The 18,633-nt window shown below is 42.5% G+C and overlaps 3 protein-coding genes and 3 long non-coding RNA genes across 9 annotated transcripts in view; 2 read left to right on the forward strand and 4 right to left on the reverse strand.

Annotated features, from left to right (window-relative positions):
- Window positions 1–1,974, reverse strand: LOC135352362 (uncharacterized). Its single transcript, XR_010399767.1, has 3 exons — window positions 1,842–1,974; window positions 1,110–1,228; window positions 1–283 (listed from the first exon to the last, which is right to left on the reverse strand). It is a non-coding gene; the product is annotated as an uncharacterized LOC135352362 (long non-coding RNA).
- Window positions 1–18,633, forward strand: part of LOC135352305 (uncharacterized) — a 66,467-nt gene that overhangs the window by 4,941 nt on the left and 42,893 nt on the right. Inside the window, exons 4-7 of the mRNA XM_064551463.1 lie at window positions 12,470–12,799; window positions 12,937–13,743; window positions 13,848–13,924; window positions 14,156–14,230. Coding sequence (XP_064407533.1) covers window positions 12,470–12,799; window positions 12,937–13,743; window positions 13,848–13,924; window positions 14,156–14,230 — 1,289 coding nt within the window. The remainder of the gene's footprint in view (window positions 1–12,469; window positions 12,800–12,936; window positions 13,744–13,847; window positions 13,925–14,155; window positions 14,231–18,633) is intronic.
- LOC135352310 (uncharacterized) overlaps window positions 1,908–18,633 on the forward strand; it is a 27,303-nt gene continuing 10,577 nt past the window's right edge. The window contains exons 1-7 of one of the 2 annotated variants that reach the window (XM_064551474.1): window positions 2,044–2,291; window positions 2,369–2,938; window positions 3,182–3,508; window positions 3,575–3,787; window positions 3,869–4,015; window positions 4,316–4,390; window positions 5,018–6,146. In XM_064551474.1, coding sequence (XP_064407544.1) covers window positions 2,181–2,291; window positions 2,369–2,938; window positions 3,182–3,508; window positions 3,575–3,787; window positions 3,869–4,015; window positions 4,316–4,390; window positions 5,018–5,947 — 2,373 coding nt within the window. In that variant the 5' untranslated portion in view covers window positions 2,044–2,180 and the 3' untranslated portion in view covers window positions 5,948–6,146. Of the gene's footprint in view, window positions 2,292–2,368; window positions 2,939–3,181; window positions 3,509–3,574; window positions 3,788–3,868; window positions 4,016–4,315; window positions 4,391–5,017; window positions 6,147–18,633 lie in introns of those variants that run through there. The other variant, XM_064551475.1, reaches the window with a different exon arrangement.
- Window positions 6,213–18,633, reverse strand: part of LOC135352341 (uncharacterized) — an 18,163-nt gene continuing 5,742 nt past the window's right edge. Inside the window, exons 3-4 of one of the 2 annotated variants that reach the window (XM_064551540.1) lie at window positions 6,895–6,958; window positions 6,213–6,483 (exon numbers count right to left, since the gene is read on the reverse strand). In XM_064551540.1, coding sequence (XP_064407610.1) covers window positions 6,370–6,483; window positions 6,895–6,958 — 178 coding nt within the window. In that variant the 3' untranslated portion in view covers window positions 6,213–6,369. Of the gene's footprint in view, window positions 6,484–6,888; window positions 6,959–18,633 lie in introns of both variants that reach the window. The other variant, XM_064551539.1, reaches the window with a different exon arrangement.
- Window positions 7,501–10,638, reverse strand: LOC135352357 (uncharacterized). Of its 2 annotated transcripts, none has more exons than XR_010399762.1 (6): window positions 10,414–10,638; window positions 9,853–10,064; window positions 9,548–9,616; window positions 9,412–9,490; window positions 8,662–8,817; window positions 7,501–8,425 (listed from the first exon to the last, which is right to left on the reverse strand). It is a non-coding gene; the product is annotated as an uncharacterized LOC135352357 (long non-coding RNA). The 2 variants fall into 2 exon arrangements; XR_010399761.1 differs by having other exon boundaries at window positions 8,662–9,355.
- Window positions 16,192–18,598, reverse strand: LOC135352364 (uncharacterized). Its single transcript, XR_010399769.1, has 4 exons — window positions 18,344–18,598; window positions 17,642–17,729; window positions 16,668–16,821; window positions 16,192–16,266 (listed from the first exon to the last, which is right to left on the reverse strand). It is a non-coding gene; the product is annotated as an uncharacterized LOC135352364 (long non-coding RNA).

Raw genomic sequence — 18,633 nt, forward strand, 5'->3', positions numbered from 1 at the left:
ATGACTATTTTACAAAACACTACACGATGACCCTTTACCTAGTATGCTCCAATATAATACTAAGATCTTACCTAACATAACACGTTATAATAACAGTAAGTAAATTACATGACCTTTACCTACTATGCTCTAATAGCGAGAGGTACTTCTCTTTGTACTCATTTTCCCGCTCCTTCTCAAAGTCCTTACGTAAACTTTTACCTCCAGTTTGGTGACACACGCAGAAACGGAATTATTTTGCTCTTGTAGGGCAGAGGCTGAGGACTCTATAGTCGCCTTGTCTCTGTGGCAGGAGTGAGTGAGGGGGCGTGTGTGCAGAGAAACGAGGGTAACTAGTAAAATCATGAATTCAATTATGACATGAAATTATAGGAAGGAATACAGATGACCTTAATCAAAACTTGCAGTTATTATAAGCATGGGCTTATAATCGAGTAAGCGCTAATAATCCAGTTTCTACAGGTACAACAACCAATACTCTAGCCTTTATAGGAGTACTAAAACAGGCCCACACTAGTTGGTGGCAACATTCCTGTCCTATGAATTGCATTTTATTACGTGTTCAAATAGTTATTCATGGACACAGACACGTAAACCACAAATTAGAACTATAGTAACTAACAAACGCATATAAATAGCAATTTGCAGAACAGAGCTTTGACTCCACCATGCTGACAAGGCTCAAGGCTACAGCCCAAAGGCCCAGTCAGGCAGAAATATGACTTGTGCATAAACAAATGGCTCTGGCCAAACACAAAAAGTGTGAAAACTCCTAATATTGATTCCAGTAGGACACTTCTAGGGGAGTTGTCCTTTTGGGTACTACAGAGAATTTATAAAGTCCACTGCTAGACAACAATTATACAACCAACTGAAAATGCATTCTCAGTATGCAATAATAATTAGACGTCACTTTTTGCTAGCTAGTTTCGTAGTTCTGGATGGGGATGAATCCCGTACATGTACAATGCTAATACTAAGATCATCATGGCAGATTGTTCATGCATGCACGAGCTCAAAGACAGATTATTATGGCCTGGGGGTATGCACATTTTGACATTCGAAATTCGGGAAAAGCTATTTCACAATTATAATATGATTGCATTTACCGGAGAGGTGTGGAGGAGGCAGTGACCACTGGAGAGAAGCTTGCTCTCGGAAGTTTGAACTCTTGGGCATTCAGATTGAACTTGACGTCTCTGCATTGGGGTTCAGCTTGAGCACGGCCCTGAGGAATTGCAAACTCAATACACGTACACATGCATGTACTAAACTATGCGTGTTATTTAAATATTGTCCACGCTTTATTTTCCACAATTTGGGCATGAATTTCATATTGATTTAAGCACACTATGCACTATAAAGAAGCTACCGTATATAGCGGGTATATTTCGAGGGTATTAAAAAGGTAGACTGGCGCGTAGTGTGAGCGACTGGCCAACTGCTTATCAGTCACTCGTCTCAGCGGAATATATGGATCATAATTATGACACTACCAAACATAAATATCATTATAGATAATGTGGTTATACTTTGCTATGAGATTTAGCTACTATGGAATAGTACGAATCCCCTGAAGTGTAAGTGTGGTTACAATTACAGAGCTAATATGACGTTGAGCAATCTGATAGGCTGCAATGCTCGTTGCAGCTGAGACGAGTGACTGATAGGCAGTTTGCCAGTCCCTCGCGTGCGTAGGCTCCTCTACATACATGTACTATTTACTAGTTTACAACAGTTTTTCCGGACCATCCAAATACAATACTTGGGTACAGTGAACATGAAAATGTTGGCAGTAGGTATATCCTATCAGGCTATTAAATAACAACACTATCACTCACTCATCCTGAGTTTGTCATCAGACTTGCATCTTTACGAGCAGCTTCGTCATGTAGGATCATCTGATTGGCCAGGAACTTGCCATTCCCACCTCCTCAGCAATGGTCTCTCTCCATGGTCCTGGCTATGTCACTGTGGTCTACAAATTATAGTACTGGACAAAGCCTCCACCTAACACTGAGACAATAGTTAGCCACTTGCTCCATGTTCCATGGGTGCTGGGTGACTACATGGTTTGCTGATTCAGCTGTTATTGCATGTGATTGGACATTGGAATAGGAAAAAGGGCGTATCTTGTACATCTTGTAGCTAGATAGCTGAGTCAACGTACTTAACTACCAATGTTTTCTTTGCGAGATGATGCTGACTTGAGGGAGTTTGTGCTGGAGAATGTGGAGCACTTTGGAGAGGAGAGAGTTCTAGGAACTGGTTCCTATGGCTCTGTTCAAGAGGTCAGTCACTGCATGCTCTGTTTTTGTGCACTGAGTGTATCTGCTAGCTATTCAAGTGTGACTGCCTCCATGCACAGGTGATGATCAATGGTGAAGTGTATGCAGCCAAGAAGATCCACGAGGTTCTCCTGGAGACGGACGAGCGTGGTGGAGTGGCCAACCTAGCTGGGAACTACCGCCGAGAGTGTCGACTCATGGCTCGCATCCGTCACCCCAACATCACCCAGTTTATTGGGCTGTGTTTCGTTACTGGCTCTCGACTGCCCCTCCTGGTCATGGAGAGGCTAGACTCAAGTCTGGACGATCTCCTGGAGTCCACCCCCAACATCCCCCTCTCTGTCACCCAGTACATTTTGGTCTGTGTGGCTCGAGGGCTGCTCCACCTGCATCGTGAATCCGTGGTCCATCGTGACCTCACTGCCAGGAACGTCCTACTGACGGCATCTCTGAGAGCCAAGATCACAGACTTTGGTAACTCTCGTATCGTGAATCTGGAGCCTGGTCGACTTGCCAGGACTCTGACGAGGTTTCCTGGGACACTGGTGTACATGCCGCCCGAGGCCCTCTCTGACAGAGGCCACAGTGTGTACGGACCCAGTCTGGACGTCTTCTCTTTCGGAGTGCTACAACTGTTTGCACTCACACAAGTATGTGTGTAGTTAATGATATTCATAGGTTAGATTCCTGGTGACCATTCATGCAGTGAATTACCTTATAAGTATTGTGGTTGTATGTGTTGGGGAGATCCCCCTTTAATATTGTTGACCTTCAGCAAATGCATTTTGTATGTATGATTGTGAATATACGTGCACTCATTTTCTCCAGACATACATAAAAACAATCATGACAGTCAGTATTCACATGTTCTTTCACTCGTGTCATTGGACTAGGTGTTTCCAGGAGATCTCCTTGCCCCCACGTACAGCGACCCCAACAACCCAGACCACCTCCTGGCTCGCTCAGAGTTTGAGCGTCGAGGTCCCTACACGGCTCTCCTTGAGAGGAGTCTGGCGGGTGGACGTGAGCACCCTCTGTTTGGTCTGGTGAGGGAGTGTCTGGCCAACACCCCAGAGAGAAGACCGACCACCGCTGAGCTCCTCTCGTCTCTGGAGGAGGTGGGGAGGGAGATGGACGGAGGACTGCTCCAGCTGGATATTGCACGAGTGAAGACTGCCAGGACCCTCAGGGCAAAGGAGAAGAGGATAGAGGCTCTACAGGTGAGTCCAGTCCAGTGAGCTAGTAGGTGCAAGGGTCTGACACTGCATGCTGTACTCTGTTTTCAGAGAGAGGTGGTCCAGAAGGACAGGATACTGGAGAGGAAAGATGAGCAAATAGTACAGAAAGATGAGCAACTTACTGAGAAAGATGCACTTCTAGTGCAAAAAGACAACCAACTCGAACAGAGTGTTGCACTACTGGCACAAAAAGACGATCAACTTGTTCAAAAAGATGAGGAAGTAGCGGACAACGATACTCAGCTGGCTAGACAGCAACAGGTCAGCAGAACCAGTTTATTTTGTTTATTATAAGCTATTTTGTTCAACAAGCTAGCATGTTGATAATCTTTTTTTATACAGATATTGAATAGTGTCCGTGCTAATGCTGCCACCAAAGATGGTTTGATTGCTGACAAGGACAGACGACTCAGTGAACAAGAGTCAACGATCACTGATCTCATTTCCCAGAGAGAGGCTGCTCTAGTTGAGAGGGCCGCTCTCTTACAGGTATTATAGTAGTCACCAAATGCACACACTCTTATACGCTAGTATTATACTACAATAATGATATTTGTTTGCGTACATGTAGCTAAGTGTGTCGATGAGATTCCAACAATAGTAGTATACCTCAACAATTGATGCTATTGTATAAATCATGTTAAGCTGCTAAATACACATCCGTTTGAGTGTGCCTATAATTATGTACTTCCTTTAGCGGAAATTGTTGTTCGTTCTTGTTCTGTTGTAGAATTTTCTCTAATGTTATTCATGTCTGTGTTTCATTTCCACCAACGTTCCCCTGTACAGGCACACAGGGAACAAATTGGCCACAAAGATGCTGAGCTGGTCAGGAGAGACGCCATCATTCAACAGCAGAGACAGGTGAGACAAAATGCACCATTATATGTGACAGGCTCTGGGAAAACCAGACTATTGGAGCAGACTAAAATTTTGGTGATTAATGTACCAAGTGATAGAGCAGAGCATTGCCTACACAATGATATGCTTAGTGTTCACATACCTAGTTTCATACCCAAGTTATGCGCGTTGGAAACTTGAAGCCGTAAAATGTAGTATCGAGAAAAACGGCTCTCAAAGATTGCTTAATTAGGAAAAATAAGGTAATAGCGAAAGTTTGGACGAAGCGTTTCGATGGAAAGAGTTGGACTTAGCGCATCAGATTTTACAGAGAGGTAGTAGGAGGACTGCAGATACTTATACACCAATAACATTTTATTTGAGATTTTATACTGTAGGCATAAATTTAGCTGTAGCTCAATACTAAATTCTGCTCCAATAGTCTGGTTTTCCCAGAGCCTGTCACATATTATTGCAGAGCTATAGTAGAAGCTTTGATCTCTTATAATCGTACTGTACATTCTATTAGACTGGTGGGCGTGGCCTCTTAAGCTAATTAGAGAAAGTGATTTAGTGTGCATGCAATTATTGCTACAAGTAACACTCGCTTGTTAGTAGACACTATCCTAATTACACTCATTCATTATTCAGGGTCCCCCTCCCAGAGAGTTGAGACCTCCACTCACTCTGAAATGCAGAAGGGGAAAAGACATGCCAATCAAGATGGGTACCTCGGTACAGAGTGTTGTTATCGGTGACACGGTGTACATGTATGTTGGTGGAGGGTTTGCAGACAATGATCGTGACATGTGTACAGTGATGAAGCTCGAGCAAGATCAATGGACCAAACTACCAGAGTACACTGCTCAGTGGTTCGCTATGACATCACTCGCTAATCGACTAGTGCTGGTGGGAGGACGTGATCCAAGAAACAACAAACCCACCAATCAGCTTGCAGTGTTTGAATCAGGGGAATGGACTCACCCGTACCCACCAATGAACATTGCTCGTGATTACTCAACTGCTGTCTCCTTCAACAACCACATCATTGTAGCTGGTGGGAATGATGATAAAGGACGTACCTCCTCTGTGGAGGGGTTGGACGTGGCATCAAGAAGATGGTACATTGCTCAGTCACTACCTTACCCACGATCAGATCTGAAATCGACTCTCATTGGAAACACCCTCTACCTAATGGGAGGGTTCGATGACACTAGGGCAATCAAGACAGTGCATCACGTCGACCTCAATGAACTCATCGCAAAGGCCCTTTCCAACCTGGACACACCCACTCTCTGGCAGACCTTACAGGAAGTACCACTCGTGTTCTCAGCTCCTCTCAGTATTGGGAGGTCACTATTAGCCGTTGGTGGACGGGACGGAGACAACTCAAGTTCATCGATCTACCTCTACCAGCCTGACACCAGGCGGTGGGTGAAAGTAGGAGACCTGCCTACTGCACGATACCGCTGCACATGCTCAGTACTTCCTAGTGGAGAGGTCATTGTAGCCGGAGGAGAGACAAAACCATTTTATGGTAATTATGTTCAAACAGTTGATTTCTTTTGTATAAGCGATTAATTAGTTATTGTAATATGTTGTGCATTGTTAACAATCTTTTTGAAAAAAGTTTTCTAATGAAGTTTGCATATTTCGTTTATTTTTATAATATTATTCAAACTGTTGATTTCTTCACTATAAGTGCTAATTAGTTATTTTGTTAATTGTTTCTCTTTAATTGTGCGATGAGTTTATAACGATATTGATATTCTTTTTATCATGTTGAGAAAATTAAGTTGCAACAGAATTTTATCGCAAATAATTATAGTTATTATGATGACATGAAGTGGTACATACATAATTACATTGCCAGAAAATAGTACAAAAACAGACAAAATAATATTTAACAGTCTCATAACAAGTTCAGGTCCTTGGTTGGGGTCTTGTCCGAGGGTAGGGTGGACGCCTTCTCCCAGAATCCAAAGTCTATCTCCTCTTCCGAGTCAGGTAGTGAGGGATGGGGCTCGGGAACTGAGGGGTAAAAGAGTCACATGGTCATAGTCACACTGAGTGGCCAGTTTACGTGAGACCCTCTCTTTCTTAGCAGCATAGTAGGTCTAAAGGTGTGTGTGTGTGGGGGGGGGGGGGTCGTACATGATTGTACATTGCACACCTTCAAATAGGACACACTATAACCAGGAACCCATAAATAAGAGAAGGAGCGGCTAACTTCAACGTATACTCGGGGATCACATCTCGTAATTGCCAGTGAAACCGCACTTCCTTGTTTGGAAGCGACTAAGTGCTTGCAAACCGCAGCCCTGTATAACACGTGTAGGGATTCAACCACAAGTGACTCTGCATATAAGGAAATGCGGTCATAACCACTTACGAAACGTGATCCCCGTAGTCAGCCGCTCCTTCTCTTATTTATGGGCTCCTGCTATAATTGACCTTGAATGACTTTAAGGGACGCTACAAAGTATGACACAAATGCATTTTCCAGCTATTATACTCTGTACCTCTACCTCCATTCTCAGTGCCTCTTCTTGTCTCCTCAACACTTGGCCGGGCTGAAAAATGGCCGCATAACTGGGGGCCAGAAAAGATGAGGGGTGGAAAAATCAAACAATAGTACAGAAGACAATCGATCAGTCAATCTACAATTAGAACTAGAGCACTAAAGTGCTACCCTTGGCTGTTGACATAAATAATAAAGATCTATAGAAACCAGAGGAGTGTTAACAATAGTATATATGATCTGGCTAAGCAGCAAGTAACGGGAGCAATAAAATAAACCTAGACTATAGGCTGAAACTTTTGAGAATGAGTTTTAGTAGAATCATAACACTAATAGTATCTTATTGCACTAGATTATAATCTTACTTCAAGATATACAGTGAAACAGTATAGCTGTACTCTAGAGGTGGCATAGGTCCGCTATGGAGTCCATTAATTAACCTGACTGTATTCTATAATAATCTCTATAGAGTGACTAGAATAAGAAAACCTTCACTACAACTCTACACACTAACTGACGTGACACAACTCACTAGTCGAGCCACTTTGATTCTTGCTCTTGGACTTAAACAGAGCCGAGTCAGCACTCATCCTGTGCAACAGAGAAACATTATTATTAATCCAACTAACATTGTTAGTACAAATACACAGTGTTAGTATGTATTAGCCTTTGATTGCATGAACACTAATTTACGTTATTACACTCATACAATGTCACCCTCCATGTTAACAACACTCCATACCATGTTGAAATTGATCTCACATCATGCACCCAATGCACACACACAAGATCACAAAATGTGGAGCTTACCAGCTCTACAGCATATATAGATAGAAGCGTTTTTTAACAAGGAATCGAATGGTATATAAGATATACCTTTCAAACGTCGCCATCAAAGTTCATATTATTTTGAGCTACAAAGCTAATTTGGACACAACCAAGGATAATAGCTGATGGTCCAAGGCCGAAAAATTACACCAAAGAAATTTTGGATTGAAGCACATTATTTGAAAGTCTGTTTCTAAGCTTTAAGCAAATAATATAAATTTTGACATTGGATCAACGGTAATAAAGTTATGGCTGTTTAAAATAATGTGTTTAACTACCCCTCCCCTCAAGAAGAGTATGTTAGATCTTTAATGGTTACTAAAGCACCCTAACTACAAACAAAAGGATTATATGTACTAGCCTCGTTCACCGGCCTACCCTGGGATCCAGGCTATAATTATATGTACATGACATAATTATGTACAGTACATGACCTTGCAGTATTGACCCTAAACACACACCTGGGTACATACTGTCAAGGAGGTCATGATGAACACACACTAACCTGAGGAGATAGGTTCTCCCTGGAGAGTACGGAGCGCAGGTACTGGTTGGAGGAGGCCGTGAGAACAGCTGCACCAGACACACCTCCCAGTCTCACACACACTAGAGCTGCACAACAGACACACCAGGATGGAGCATGCCCAGTTTCCCAATCACCTTCCCACGTACACACATCTCCGCACAACGGCCCGGGAACTAGGTAGAGTCTGTGGAGTGTGTGTGCAGGGGAGGGGGCGGTAAACACAAGCAGGGCAGAAGTGTGGGCAGTGAGCAAGTGAGTTGTAGGAATAAATTTTATGACAAAATAATCTTCCAGTGGATTCAACACATACACTTCAAAAACCTCACGGCCACTAATTCCCAACAAACTGGACTGAATGCATATGTAGTTCCTTCACAAGTCCCTAACACACATACACAGCTGTGCTTATGCAACCCTCACCTTCAGCTGCCTTGAGGAAGTATCCACTGCCATCTTTGGTGAAGGACACCTCCAGCAGCTACATGACACGGTCCAGTAGTCCATGGATCACTTCAAACCCGGGGGTACGACTATAATACACTGCACACAACCGACGATGGTTCCGTGTTCCCACATCTACAGCATAGGACACACAAATTAGTGAGCTTTGGCACTGCGAGCAATTAGTGGTTTTAAGACACTTTAATTGTATACAATAGTGCTTTCTCAGAGCTACAGAATGCGTCTTTGATAGGACGTTCCTAACACAAGTTATGGCCTCTAAAAGATAGCTCTAAAAACAAACCTGATTTTTCAACAGCCATTAACTTTAATACCGTTGATCCAATGTCAAAAATGTTATGATTTTCTGAAAGCTTAGAATTAAAGAGACCTTTCAAATGATGCATGTGTTTCGATCCAAAATTTTGTTGGGGCCCTAATTTGTAATTTTCCGCCTTGGACCCCATGGGCTATTTCATTCATGGTATGGCCAAATTGGCAAATACTTTTATCTCTCAAATATAAACTTTGATGACACCATTTGAAAGGTCTCTTTCTAAGCTTTCAGAAAATCAGAAAATCATTGAAATTGTATCCACGGAATTCAAGTTATGGCAGCTAAAAGATAGCTCTGAAAACAAGCCTGATTCTGAAAAAACACCCACGCCTTCCCCTAGAAAACAGAAGATTAATTAATGTCAGCACTTCCGTCTCACAAAAACTGCTTACCTTGCAAATAGTGTCTTAGCTAGATAAAATCTCATTCCTCTGTGGAGTGAACCCCAGACCAGCCAGAATACAGCCAGCTCTGTGAGTGAGTGAGCACAGTGTGTAAGATGGTACTTGATCTACTGGGTACAGTTACCTTGCTGGTGCTTTGTCAGCGTCTATCTCCTGTAGTGGAAGGTATACCTCAGCCAGCTCATCAGAAGCGCTATACATACAGAGAGAGGGGCAGATGAAAGGTAAATAAAGTACTGAAAATAACTACTGAAAATATACACACAAACCATAATCATACGAATGCTGACTAGCAGTCAAACACACAGTACACTACACACTAGGACACCTACACACTGGTAACCCTAATTATAGCTGGACACAAATTTGGTAATAAAATTCTAATTTTACTGTACTTAAAACACCTCCCCCCACCCCTAGTATACAGACCTGCCTGCTGCTGTGTTCTTGTCCCCAGAGGCCATGAAGTAGCTCCCCCTCTCTAGCGAGCAGCTGTACTCTCTCAGTGTCACACTCAAGTACACTATCCAGTGCTAATGTGTTGTCCCCGGTGACCTCTTGCTCCACGTGTAGTACACTCACACCAGCTGGTAGACGCAGCTCATGACACGCCATAGAGCGGAGGGTGGACTTGCCAACACCTGCACGTGTGTGAGGGGGTGTGGTTAGGGCAGGGGAGAGACACACATGTATCACTACAAGTATGCTAGCTGCATGGTTAGATATCTGACACTATGTCTGGTTTAATGCTCAACCTGTGTGTGTGAACGTGGCATAATAATTATACGTGATCATTAATTATTTTTATTGCACTATAATTATATAATAATTATTGGACGCTGGAATTCACCGAGCAATATTAAGCCACGTTAAAATTGTTTTTAGGCCTAAATCTTTGCACCAAGCTTAATTAACTATTGACTGTAACTCAGGGTCACAGCTTACACCAGTATCCCCCCTCCCCTACACACACACAGTAGGTACACTGACCAAGAGAAGCAACTTTGAGGGGAGCTCGATCAGAGTGAAATTGACCTTGACTCCAGAGAGCTGGCTTTATGAAGGGAGCAGACAAGTGTGAGGACCGTGGCTGCTATCAAGGCTGCCTTCATCTTGCATGATATCTAGTACAGTTTTCAGTGAGTCCACATGGCTTTCTGATCTCTGACCCCATATGCAACACCCCCTCATCTTGAGCAGCCCCTCCCCCACTTTGTTTGCAAGAATAATTTTTACACAAATTAATAATAACACACTCATGCACCAATGCTAAGACTCAGAGTCCAATTGTTTGATGTGGTGTAACACAGTGTCCATGGAGGGTCTGTCCTGAGGTGATGAGTGGGTGGAGCTCCCGCCATACACCTTCCATACTCGATAGCAGACCAAGAAATACAGCAGCTTCAGGAAATCTGGCATTCACCACTTCACAAGCAAGCACTCTAAAACTGTACACATCATCTTTGTCCATGCACGAGACTGTGGGGGGAGGGAAAATTGGTTCAGGAAATTGATCACATAAACATAAATAACACAATCTACAATTAAATAGACAGTAGTGTACAACACAGGAATAGGGACAGTACTATCCAATGAGAGGTTAATGGATTGTGAATGACACTGTACAAGCTTGATTGTGTTGTAACTATAAATGGGAAATTGCATGACCAATCTATTGAGCGAATTTCGTAATTCGTAATTGAAAAGTCGCTGTATTTTAAACCCGATAATAATTATTATAGTACCAGGAGTTCATGCACTCCTGATGTAGTACAAAATGGGATATCATCATAATTATACACGTATAATAATTATTATTACAAGCCATGTACAAGACTATGTAGCTGGTACCCTACACAGGTTTAGAATTTAATATCGCATGCATGCATGCTGCAGAAAGGCTGCTATTCCGTGAAAATTAGATCCGCGAAAACCTTTCAACGGTCATTCTACGAAAGTTTATACCCTACCCGCTATACGGTATACAGTACACACTGACAGTGGTGTGCCCGGAATATCTTAATTTTTCAATCCTCCATCTCATAAATGATCCTAGTAAACTATAGGCCTTATTCTGTGGGCACATCTCTGAGTACAAGTATGGGCGGGAACAACAAGTGTGTGTGTGTGTGTGTGTGTGTGTGTGTGTGTTTGTTATTTGGGAGGTAGTTACCATCATGCAAATTCTAACCATGTAATACGAAAGCGAAAATAATACGAAAACGAAACGTCCAAAGTTAGGGCCCACATTATAACCAACTACACATTATACACAAGTACCGTACTTGTTCAATTTAAGGTGACCCTCCAAATATGCGACACCCTCGATCTTAGGTAATATTCTGACCTCTAAAAGTAGACAATTATTTTTTTATGTTGCGTCCTAAATAGAGGTCAAACCACGGCCTCGATTCCAGGCCGCTAGAAACAATATAATTTTAAGCATCCTATAATCGAGGATAGTAGAGTAACCTCCAATTAGATGTGACCCTCTAAATATGCGACACCAGGAATTTTTCTCAACCTCCAAAAAGAAATGACCTCTCGCTTTGTAATTTAATATTTATGAATAACTGTACCTTGTTAATGTTCTTGATGAAGGTTCCTCAGTAGTCCCTGTCCATGGACTCATGTCTTCAGCCTCCACCAATACAGACAAATAGTTTGACCACTTGCTCAGAGCTTCAAGATTGACAGCGCAATTTCTTCTTCTCTCTAGCTAGCTAGCTATGGAAGTGAAAGACCAGCCACGTGGTTTAGCAATGTTATCGCACGTGACAGCTATTGTTTATTCTGCAGAGAAAGAGGGGGGGTCTCGTTGTAGCTGAGCTAGCTGTTGTCCTGTATTTCTGTATCGTGCCTGGTATCAAGCTGTGAAGACACTGTAGCTCTGGATTATTATCAGTAAGTGCAGACAGCACTGTTTTATTTTCTGCATATAGATCTACGGTACATGGTTTTGATGATATAATTTGCACACACCAAATATTTATACATAATTACATGTACCTTCATATCATTGTTTATCTTATTCCACACTCTACAGAGAAGATGTCTGACTATCTCACAATAGCAGATCTAGGAGATCTATACATAGCTACGTTTGATGCTCGAATCAAGTGGAGAAACTTCTTGCTAGTTCTTAAAATACCCTCGGATACCATCGACAGCATTGGTACAAAATGGAGAGATGATCCTGATGACTGCTATCGTGAGGGTTTGAAAGAATGGCTGAAAGGTAGTGAGAGACGCTGGGAAGATGTTGTCAAAGCTTTGTCCAGTCCCATTGTGGGCCACGTTCACATAGCTAATACCATCGAGAAAGATCATCTACAGTCTACTGATGCAAGCAATCCTACTGATGTGAAGTCAGAGGGTAAGCACTAGTTCAGCACAGGAATCATACAGTCATAATGCTTAGTTCGTTAGCTGCTATAATATTCACCCCCCCCTCCACACACACACACACACATATACACACACACACATATACACACACACAATGTTCTACAGTTGACCAAAACTGCCAGAAGATCAACGATGATTTGACTGTTTTCTTAGACGAACCTCTCGGTAAAGGTGCATTTGGAGCAGTCTTCAAAGGCAGCTACAAGGGCGAGATATGTGCAGTCAAAGTGCTGCTTCACGACGCTATGGAGATGCAGGCAAGTATTCCAATCGGCAAAAACGAAGAAGCTAGCAATGCAATTGATCGTGAGAGTGATTTTCTCAAGTCGTTCCAGCACCCAAACGTTGTTCAGTTTTTGTCGACTGCCAAGCACCCCAAATCAGGGAGTACAATCCTCGTTGTTGAGCTGATGGATTGCAATCTGAGATCCTATTTCTCCGGCCTTGATGAAGAGTCCCTCACTAGCGAATGTGAAATTAGCCTCTCCAAAGACATGGCTTGTGGTCTGGCCTACATTCACAGCAAGCAGATTATCCATCGTGACCTCTGTGGTGATAATGTCTTGCTGAAGCTTACACGACCAGTGCCTGTCGCAAAGATATCCGACTTTGGCATGTCACGGCTATACGATCCCTCCAAGCTTAGCCACACCCTCACAGCCATTGGTCACCGTATGGGGTATCTACCTCTCGAGGCTATTCGATTGGACAAGGATAATTACGATGATAGCCTGGATGTGTTTTCCCTTGGGGTGATTATGGTACAGATTGTTCGCAAGCTAAAGACGATCAAATCTGTGGAAGATCGATCATTCCATGTTGCCCAGATCCCTCACACACACAGGTTGAGGAAGCTTATCGACAGTTGCTTGCAAGAAGACATGAGGAGGAGACCATCTGCCAGGGACATCTGTAAGTCAATGATAAGTATGTGTTTTACATTTCAGCTAACCGTAACCCTAACGAAAAAATCATATCCGTCTATTAATGTTGGTATCGATTTTCTTTTACTTTAGATGCGGACCTGACAAGGGGCTTAGACACAGTGGAGGCAACAAAGAGGGAGTCAAAGGACGCTCAACCAGTCAAGAAGGTGCTTACATGTAGTGTGATAATGAGATTCCCACAGCAACAATAGTATTGTACCTTAACATACATGGATGCTGTCTCATGTGTTAAGCCGTAACTACACATCCGTTTGAGTGTGCCTATAATTATCTACTTCCTTTAGCGCAAATTGTTGATTGTTCTCGTTCTGTTGTACAATTTCCACAATGATATTCACGTCTGTGTTTTAGATTTCCACCAACGTTCCCCTGTACAGGCTCACAGGGAGCAGATTGAGCACAAAGATGCTGAGCTGGTCAGGAGAGACGCCATCATTCAACAGCAGAGACAGGTGAGACAAAATGCACCATTATATTATTGCAGAGCTATAGTAGAAGCTTTGATCTCTTATAATCGTACTGTACATTCTATTAGACTGGTGGGCGTGGCCTCTTAAGCTAATTAGAGAAAGTGATTTAGTGTGCATGCAATTATTGCTACAAGTAACACTCGCTTGTTAGTAGACACTATCCTAATTACACTCATTCATTATTCAGGGTCTCCCTCCCAGAGAGTTGGGACTTCCACTCACTCTGAAATGGAGAAGAGGAAAAGACATGCCAATCGAGATGGGCTACTCGGTACAGAGTGTTGTTATCGGTGACACGGTGTATGTTGGTGCAGGTGGTGGTGCAGGCAATAATCGTGACATGTGTACAGTGATGAAGCTCGAGCAAGATCAATGGACCAAACTACCAGAGTACACTGCCAAGTACTTCGCTATGACATCACTCGCTAATCGACTAGTGCTGGTGGGAGGACGTTATCCAAGAAACAACAAACGCACCAATCAGCTTGCAGTGTTTGAGTCAGGGGAATGGACTCACCCGTACCCACCAATGAACATTGCTCGTCATTCCTCAACAGCTGTCTCCTTCAACAACCACATCATTGTAGCTGGTGGGTATGATGATAAAGTACGTATCTCCTCTGTGGAGGTGTTGGACGTGGCATCAAGAAGATGGTACATTGCTCAGTCACTACCTAACCCACGATCAGATCTGAAATCAACTCTCATAGGAAACACCCTCTACCTAATGGGAGTGTTCGATCACACTGGGAGGCCAACCAAGACAGTGCACCACGTCGACCTCAATGAACTCGTTGCAAAGGCCCATTCGAACCTAAACACACCCACTCTCTGGCAGACCTTACAGGAATTACCACTCGTGTATTCAGCTCCTCTCAGTATTGGGAGGTCACTATTAGCCGTTGGTGGATGGGACGACAGAGGCAACCCAAGTTCATCGATCCACCTCTACCAGCCTGACACAAGGAGGTGGGTGAAAGTGGGAGACCTGCCTACTGAACGATACTACTGCACATGCTCAGTACTTCCTAGTGGAGAGCTCATTGTAGCCGGAGGAGAGACAATTAATTATAATGTTATTCAAACTGTTGATTTCTTCTCTATTAGTGCTAATTAGTTATTTTGTTAATTGTTTCTCTTTAATTGTGCGATGAGTTTATAACGATATTGATATTCTTTTTATTATGTTGAGAAAATTAAGTTGCAACAGAATTTTATCGCATATAATTATAGTTATTATGATGACATGAAGTGGTACATACATAATTACATTGCCAGAAAATAGTACAAAAACAGACAAAATAATATTTAACAGTCTCATAACAAGTTCAGGTCCTTGGTTGAGGTCTTGTCCGAGGGTAGGGTGGACGCCTTCTCCCAGAATACAAAGTCTATCTCCTCTTCCGAGTCAGACAGTGAGGGGTGGGGCTCGGGAACTGAGGGGTTAAAGAGTCACATGATCATAGTCACACTGCATGAGTGAAAGTTTGAGGGCTTAGGAAGTAAGGGGTGAGAAAATCACATGATAATAGTGGCTATAATTTATACTGGCTAAATGCAAAATGGCTCAACTATGATAAAGGGACACCACACAACACATGTACTGGTATACAATATGTACGTACTTACATGCTGAAGTGCCTACCCACACAAATAATCAAAGTGTTATATAGTAAGCAGTGTACAATAGTATGTATGATCTGGCTAAGCAAGTAACGGGAGTAATAAAATAAAACTAGACTATAGGCTGAAACTTTTGAGAAAAGAGTTTTAGTAGAATCATAGACACGTACTTTATTGCACTACATAATTATACTTCCAGTGAAACAGTAAAACTGTACTCTATAATTTATAAAACCTCTATAGAGTGACAAGATTAAGTAGGCAATTGCAAGAAAACGTATGTACAGGTATCGATCACTGCAACTCTACACACTAACTGACGTGACACAACTCACTAGTCGAGCCACTTTGATTTCTTGCTCTTGGACTTAAACAGAGCCGAGTCAGCACTCATCCTGTGCAACAGAGAACAGTTAGCTACTTAACTTCTTGGGAGACAATAAAAAGAGTGATTGTGCTTTATCTGCATTCAAGTGGTTGTATAGTGGTATACAGTGTTAGCATGTACCGTAGCAGGTGAGGTGCAACATTTCACGTTTTTCGGGGCAGAGCAGCTAACGTGAACATTAAAACTGGGATAAAGCTATTGATGGGTGTGGTTTCCTAACATTGAAACGTGAATATTAGACCCCATGAACATTTCTGATAGCCCAAGAGCCGCTATACAGCAAAACTAAGGATTATGATGACTGTTTTACAAAACACTACACGATGACCCTTTACCTAGTATGCTCCACTAAGATCTTACCTAACATAACACGTTATAATAACAGTAAGTAAATTACAGGACCTTTACCTAATAGCGAGAGGTACTTCTCTTTGTACTCATTTTCCCGCTCCTTCTCAAAGTCCTTACGTAAACTTTTACCTCCAGTTTGGTGAAACAAGCAAAAACGGAATTATTTTGCTCCTGTAGGGTAGAGGCTGAGGACTCTATAGTCGCCTTGTCTCTGTGGCAGGGGTGAGTGAGGGGGCGTGTGTTTGCGTGTGTGCAGAGAAACGAGGGTAACTAGTAAAATCAATAATTCAATTATGATATGAGAGAATACAGATGACCTTAATCAAAACTTGCAGTTAAGGGCTTATAATCGAGTAAGTGCTAACAATACAGTTTCTACAGGTACAATAACCAATACTCTAGCCTTTATAGGAGTACTAAAACAGGGCCCACACTGGTTGGTGGCAACATTCCTGTCCTATGAATTGCATTTTTATGACGTGTTCAAATATTTATTCATGGACACAGACACGTAAACCACAAATTAGAACTAACAATTAACAAACGCACATAAATAGCAATTTGCAGAACGGAGCTTTGACTCCACCATGGTCTCAGACAAGGCCCAAGGCTACGACCCAAAGGCCCTGTCAGGCAGAAATATGACTTGTGCATAAACAAATGGCTCTGGCCAAACACAAAAAGTGTGAAAACTCCTAATATTGATTCCAGTAGGACACTTCTAGGGGAGTTGTCCTTTTGGGTACTACAGAGCATTTATAAAGTCCACTGCTAAGCAACAATTATACAACCAACTGAAAATGCATTCTCAATATGCAATAATAATTAGATGTCCTTTTTGCCAGCTAGTTTCGTAGTTCTGGATGGGGATCAATCCCGTACATGTACAATGATAATACTAAGATCATCATGGCAGATTGTACATGCATGCACGAGCTCAAAGACAGATTATTATGGCCTGGGGGTATGCACATTTTGACATTCGAAATTTGGGAAAAGCTATTTCACAATTATAATATGATTGCATTTACCGGAGAGGTGTGGAGGAGGCAGTGACCACTGGAGAGAAGCTTGCTCTCGGAGGTTTGAACTCTTGGGCATTCAGGTTGAACTTGACGTCTTTGCATTGGAGGAATTGCAAACTCAGTACACGTACACGTACATGTACTAAACTATGCGTGTTATTTAAATATTGTCTACGCTTATTTTCCACAATTTGGGCATGAATTTCATACTGATTAAAGCACACTATGCACTATAAAGAAGCTACCGTATATAGCGGGTATATTTCGAGGGTATTAAAAAGGTAGACTGGCGCGTAGCGCGAGCGACTGGCCAACTGCTTATCAGTCACTCGTCTCAGCGGAATATATGGATCATAATTATGACACTACCAAACATGAATATCATTATAGATAATGTGGTTAAATTTTGCTATGAGATTCAGCTACTATGGAATGCACTGAATCCCCTAAAGTGTAAGTGCGGTTACAATTACAGGGATAATATGACGTTGAGCAATATCTGATAGGCTGCAATGCTCGTTTCAGCTGAGACAAGTGACTGATAGGCAGTTTGCCAGTCCCTCGCGTGCGTAGGCTCCTCTACATACTATTTACTAGTTTACATGCTATTCCAGACCATCCAAATACAATACTTGGGTACAGTGAACATGAAAATGTTGGCAGTAGGTATATCCTATCAGGCTATTAAATAACAACACTATCACTCACTCATCATCCTGAGTTTGTCATCAGACTTGCATCTTTACGAGCAGCTTCGTCATGTAGGATCATCTGATTGGCCAGGAACTTGCCATTCCCACCTCCTCAGCAATGGTCTCTCTCCATAGTCCTGGCTATGTCACTGTGGTCTACAAATTATAGGACTGGACAAAGCCTTCACCTAACACTGAGACAATAGTTAGCCACTTGCTCTATGTTCCATGGGTGCTGGGTGACCACGTGGTTTGCTGATTCAGCTGTTATTGCATGTGATTGGACATTGGAATAGGAAAAAGGGC

The sequence above is a fragment of the Halichondria panicea genome, chromosome 1 (genome assembly GCF_963675165.1).
Source record: "Halichondria panicea chromosome 1, odHalPani1.1, whole genome shotgun sequence".
Taxonomy (NCBI): Eukaryota; Metazoa; Porifera; class Demospongiae; order Suberitida; family Halichondriidae; genus Halichondria; species Halichondria panicea.